The sequence below is a fragment of the Capra hircus genome, chromosome 5 (genome assembly GCF_001704415.2).
Source record: "Capra hircus breed San Clemente chromosome 5, ASM170441v1, whole genome shotgun sequence".
In the NCBI taxonomy this organism is placed as follows: Eukaryota; Metazoa; Chordata; class Mammalia; order Artiodactyla; family Bovidae; genus Capra; species Capra hircus.
The window spans coordinates 42,495,135-42,501,134 of NC_030812.1; the positions used below are offsets into that span (position 1 = coordinate 42,495,135).

Below are 6,000 nucleotides of genomic sequence, written 5' to 3' on the forward strand. Positions count from 1 at the left end.
ATCACTGTGAATGGTACTGCAACCCCAAAATTAAGACCCTTGCTCCTTGGAAGAAAAGCTATAACAAACCTAGACAGTGTATTAAGAAACAGAGACATTATTTTGCTGCCAAAAGTCCACATAGTCGAAGCTATGGTTTTTCCAGTAGTCATGTATGGATGTGAGAGCTGGACCATGAAGAAGGCTGAGCACTGAAGAAATGATGTTTTCCAATTGTGGTGCTGGAGAAGACTTTTGAGAGTCCCTTGGACACCAAGGAGATCAAACCAGTCAATCCTAAAGGAAATCAACCCTGAATATTCATTGGAATGACTGATACTGAACCTGAAGCTCCAAAACTTTGGTCACTTGATGCTAAGACCTGACTCATTGGAAAAGATCCTGAGGCTGGGAAAGACTTTGGGCAGGAAGAGAAGGGGGCAGCAAAAGGTGAGATGGTTGGATGGCATCACTGACTCAATGGACATGAGTCTGAGCAAACTCCAGGAGATGGTGAAGGACAGGGAAGCCTGGCATGCTGCAGCTCAGAAGGTCACAAAGAGTTGGACATGACTTAGCAACTGAACAACAGCAAAGCCTCTATGATTTTCTGCAGTAAGCCAACATCTTTGAGATTCTTTCATGAGTCAGACTCAGATACTGAGAACCAAGATATGCACATCTATTGTACAACCTCTTTTTTCTCACCATACCACCCCCACCAAAAAAGAATGAAACAGCACAGTATGCAGTGACATTATTTTCGCATTCAATAATGCAATGATTTTAGGTTTCATCTAAGAAAATTGATGTAATGAAAAAAGCACGAAGTTTGGGCTCACATACCCGGATTAAATCCTAGGATCTCATTTCTTAGCTGTGTGACCTTGGAGAAGTTACTTATCTTCTCTTAGTTTCTATTCATATGGATGATTATATCTACTATATGAGGTTGTCAAAATAATTAAATAATTCATAGAAAATGCATAACACAGTGTTTGGCATTCATTTTGTATATTTAATAACTATTTGTGGAGGACCTACTATGGTCAGACATAGTTGTTGGCCCTCATAGGACATATTATAAATATGCATGTACCTAAAAAAGATGAATAAACACTGCCTTTCTGCCCTTTTTCATCATTCTCTTCTCTGTGGTAATAGAAAGTAGTCACTCTTCTACATACTAGAAGCCATTAGTGAAGGGTTATCATGAAATTTGCTAACCATTATAGAATCCCATTACTGTTGAGGTTTGGTGAGAGTCCCTTGTCTTTCTTTCTTTTTTATAAGTATCTTGTCATTAAAAAAATTTTTTTAAACAATTTTATTGGAGTTACATTTGTTGTATTAATTTCAGGTGTACAGCAAAGTAAATCAGTTATACATATACACATATCCACTGCTTTTTAGATTCCTTCTCATCTAGGCCATTACAGAGTATTGGGAAGAGTTCCCTATGCTTAATACAGTAGGTCCTTATTAGTTATCCATTTTATATATAGTAGTGTCCCTCAACTTTCTTATGCTTGAGAATCTGCCTTCCTCTGACATGTCTTCTGCTTTTTCATAGTGTCAGTATGTGTACCTACATCAGTGTGTAAGAGATGTTCTCAGAGCAAGGAAGCTACGGAGTGAACAAGAAAACCCTTTGTTTCCAATCTACGAAAATGTGAATCCAGAGTATCACAGAGGTAGGAGCTTACTGCTCTACTTTATAAGTGTATTTAGCAAAATACAGTCTATCTGGAAGCCATTAAAAACCTCAAGCTTTCCTAACACACACTGATCATTTCTTCTCCCCAAAGGTTTGAGGGAAAGGCCCTCAAAAAGTGGCAACAAGGAAGAGAGGCTGAGTGGGGAGGGAACCCCCACGGTGGAGCACAGGTTTCACGTGGTATCTCCTCCTAGGCTTGGGGTGCCCTCTGTTCAGGACTTGGCTTAATATATCTAAGGAATAAGGCTTACTACTAAAGAGGATGCTTTGAGATAGCAACTGGGAGTTCAAATTGTAAAATCCCATTGGAGAAGAACTTGGCCATATGTATGAAGGTCCTTATTATGTTCTTGTCACCCAGTATTTCTACTACCACCCTAAGTACTGAAAAAGCTTTATGTGTGAAGCTTTTCATAGTTAAAGGTCTGAGTGAAAAAAACATAAATGTTCAACAGGGGAGGACTAAGCATACCGTGGTGCATTCACTGAGTAGAACACAATACAGTCATTAAGAGTGATATCTTTAAGGATATTATAATAGTATATATTTTCTCATAAATAAGTAAGAAATGCAGAATGTTAAACAAACAAGAACAGCACATGGGGCAAAAACAAACAAACAAAAGACTGGAGAGAAATATGCATGCTCAGTCACTCGGTCGTGTCCGACTCTTTGTGACCTTGTGGACTGCAGCCCACCAGGCTCCTCTGTCCATGGGATTTTTCAGGCAGAAATACTGGAGTGAGCTGCCATTTTCTCCTTGAGATTTCCCGATGCAGGGATCGAACCTATGTCTCCTGCATTGGTAGACAGATTGTTTACCACTGAGCCACCCGGGAAGCCAGAGAGAAAGAAATATATCACAGTAGTAAATGAAATTTCTCTGAGCAGTAAACTAACATTTCATTTTTCTTCCATTTTATGTTTTTTCTAAATTTTATAGAACAAGCGTGTAACATGTAATTTTTAAATGAAAAATTCAGTAGAAGAAAATGTATAAACTTTGTAAGGCACTGCTTTGATCAGACAATAATTAATTGACATGTGAAGGGTCTGCTTTTTCCTACTCAGGACCATCATTAAAATCTATGTTATCACACTGGCTAATTGCAAATTTGAAGTTACATTGTAATTTATTTCCAGCTAACAAATTACCTCAAAATTTGTTAGCTGACTTGTACATTTATTATGTCATAGTTTCTGTAGATCAGGAATTTGGAAGGGGCTTAGCTGAGTGGTCTGGTCCTGGGTCTCTCATAAGTCAAGACATTGGCCAGGGCTACAGTCATCTGAAGGTTTGACTGGGGCTGGAGTGTTCACTTCAAGATTGTTCATTCTCGACCCTGTATGCAAGACAGGAAAAAAGACACAGATGTGTATAACGGACTTTTGGACTCAGAGGGAGAGGGAGAGGGTGGGATGATTGGGGAGAATGGGAATTCTAACATGTATACTGTCATGTAAGAATTGAATTGCCAGTCCATGTCTGACGTAGGGTGCAGCATGCTTGGGGCTGGTGCATGGGGATGACCCAGAGAGATGTTGTGGGGAGGGAGGTGGGAGGGGGGTTCATGTTTGGGAACGTATGTAAGAATTAAAGATTTTAAAATTTAAAAAATTTAAAAAAAATTAAAAAAAAAACCAAAATAAATAAGTAAATAAATAAAGTAATAAAAAAAAAAAGATTGTTCATTCTGTGGTTGTTAGCATAAGTTTCAATTTCTTGCCACATGGACCAATGTCCACCCATAGATCTTTTTTTTTCTTTTGGACAAACATTATTTCAGAGCTCTTTTATCTCCATTTCAAAATGCTCTTCAGTTTTATCTAGTTCTCTGTACCCTCTGTACCCACCCACCTAGCCAATATATTAAACAGTTAATAATCTGTAAAGCACACATACATGAGAGGGCTGCTATTTAAATGAGTTCTTTGTAAATCAGATAATCCTTTTGTTTTGTAAATAATTACCCCCTAATTTATCAGGAGAGTAAATTAATAGGTTTTGCATGTGAGATTCTTTAAGAAGCCCAGGATAGAGGAAGCTCTGGGGGATCTTGGAGTTTCCTTGTCTTGTTTTGGCTTGTTTAAGGGTCTTTTATTAGTGTGATCTTGGGTGCGTTTAAAGGAAGCTAATTATGGTATGGTTAGCTTCAGGCATCTGAAAGTTAGGATTCAGGTCCTAGCTCTGGAACTAGCTAGCATTCACAAGCCGGGTAACCCTGAGTGAATTTCTGTACCACTCTGGGCCTATGGGCTCATCTGGAAAACCAGAGGGTTAGACTGGAATCACTAGTCTTTTCCAGTTCTAGTAATCTACAGTCCTGAATGCAGTGACCTGGTCCCCACAGGGATGGTCTCATCCTAAACCATATTAAGTTTCCATCATTTCTGCTAGTATTTGACATTCATCATTTTCATAAATAGAACAAACAATTATGACATACCCCACTACAGCCTCTAATTCCAGTGTCTTTCCTTTCAGATTCAGGCTATTCAAGGCATTGAGAATGCACCCGAAGATCTCCTGGATCGAAACTATTCACTGTGTGATTTTATTTAAAAAAAAAGAAAAACTTGCTTCATGCCCTACAGAGGTGCCAGCTATTTCTGTTGATATTATGTATAATTTATTAATCTGGAGAATTTTAAAGATTTTATGTAATTTAAAGGTAACAGATACTATTGTACATAGCTGTAATTTGTAGTTTCTTCTGTAAATATGTATTTTTCATAATGTTTAATATTAAGCTTTATATAATACTATTTTTCCACACCAAAGTGTTCATGGCTTGTTCTACCTAAACTAATTCACCCTGTATAACAGGACAAGTGGTAAAAAGTGTATGGAGGTGGTTTGCAGGGGTGATCCCCTAGGCCAGTTTTGATACCTACTGGGCAGGATACAGGGCAGGGCTGGAAAGAGCAGAGAGTACAGCTGGTTTGAGGGCATTGCTGGGACCCAAAGATGATCCAAAAGCAATTAATATATGTGACAATGTAATAATATCACAATCAAAAGAAAGGGTTGAAGAGATGAGATTAAGCAGCACCAAAGCTGAAGTAGGTGTTTGTGCCTCATGTGGTTAGTGTCTCCCCTTTGTCCTGCCAAAGCTCCAAGCCAACGTGGTCAGCTTAGGGGCCACGTAACTTGCAAGGCAAGTCCAGGCTGCCGGGCTGAGGGTTCTGAGAGAGGATGACCAGAACAGAAGTGATGAATTCCTCTTATCCAGAGGCGTGCCACCTGCTGCCCTGACTGGAAACACAGGCAACATGCAAAGCACCGTCCGCAGCCATGGGAGACTGTTCCACTGCATCCACAGTGTGCTATGTGTGAGCATGCATCTCACACTGGGATGTGTGTTTTGGCCAATGGACACACACTCATCTTTGTCTCATTGCTAGGAGGCTGCACTCCTGGAAAAGTCAAAATCGCACTGGTCATACTTGGATTTCCCATTAAAAGAAGATTGTGGTGGCATATTATGCTACTGATCAAAGGGCCTAATGTTAATACCTCTAGAGAAATATCCACAAACATCATATATCACTAATTTAAAAAATACTGAAAAGTTCAATGGTGCCTAGTACAAAATTTCCCAGACACCTTTTTTTTAGTAAATCATTGAGGTCAAAATATCAAGTAGTCACCTTCAGTTGCATTTACTATAAAAGGCACTCATACTCTGCCAAGTTGACCAGTTTTGCCTATCACAAATTTCAGTGAGTCAAAAAGTGAGCATTGCCCTCTCCAAGTTCCAGTTCCAAGGGTCTTCCTGGAGAAAATTTGAAACACACCTGTATGGTATCATCATGGCTACCTGAGAGATGAGTCAGGAATGTTTGCCTTTTTCTCACTACAGATTTCTCTGTAATAAATTTGAGATTTAGAGATTCAGGTTGTTGGTCTCATAGCTTCATTTGCAGGAAGAGTATGTTTCTTTTCAAAATGTATATTTTTTGCTACAAACTGTTGAGCCCCATAAGTACTATAATGGGTGTAATTGCCATAGTAAGTGGAAAAATCATTAAATATACCTAATATAGTTGTAGTAAATTAAGGCTACACCCAAAATGGAAAAATTTCCAGGGCTTCTTGAAGTTTGTGGAAACAGGAAAAACCTTTATAAGAATGAATGGGAAGAGGATTCCAAATCTTCACAGTGTTACCATGCTCAATGCCTTGTGAAATGACAGTGTTAGGGTCTGATCCTGTTTCAGGAAACCAGATGGCTCTTCTAGAAATGAAAAGGAATAACATACATGTAAGTGTGGCAGAGGTACCACTGGAGTGAAAATAAAG

The 6,000-nt window shown here is 39.0% G+C and overlaps 1 protein-coding gene across 2 annotated transcripts in view; it reads left to right on the plus strand.

Moving 5' to 3' along the window:
- PTPRB (protein tyrosine phosphatase, receptor type B) overlaps positions 1-5,592 on the plus strand; it is a 121,474-nt gene extending 115,882 nt beyond the window's left edge. The window contains exons 33-34 of one of the 2 annotated variants that reach the window (XM_005680175.3): positions 1,553-1,673; positions 4,183-5,592. In XM_005680175.3, the coding sequence (XP_005680232.2) occupies positions 1,553-1,673; positions 4,183-4,205 (144 nt within the window). In that variant the 3' untranslated portion in view covers positions 4,206-5,592. The remainder of the gene's footprint in view (positions 1-1,552; positions 1,674-4,182) is intronic. The other variant, XM_018047943.1, reaches the window with a different exon arrangement.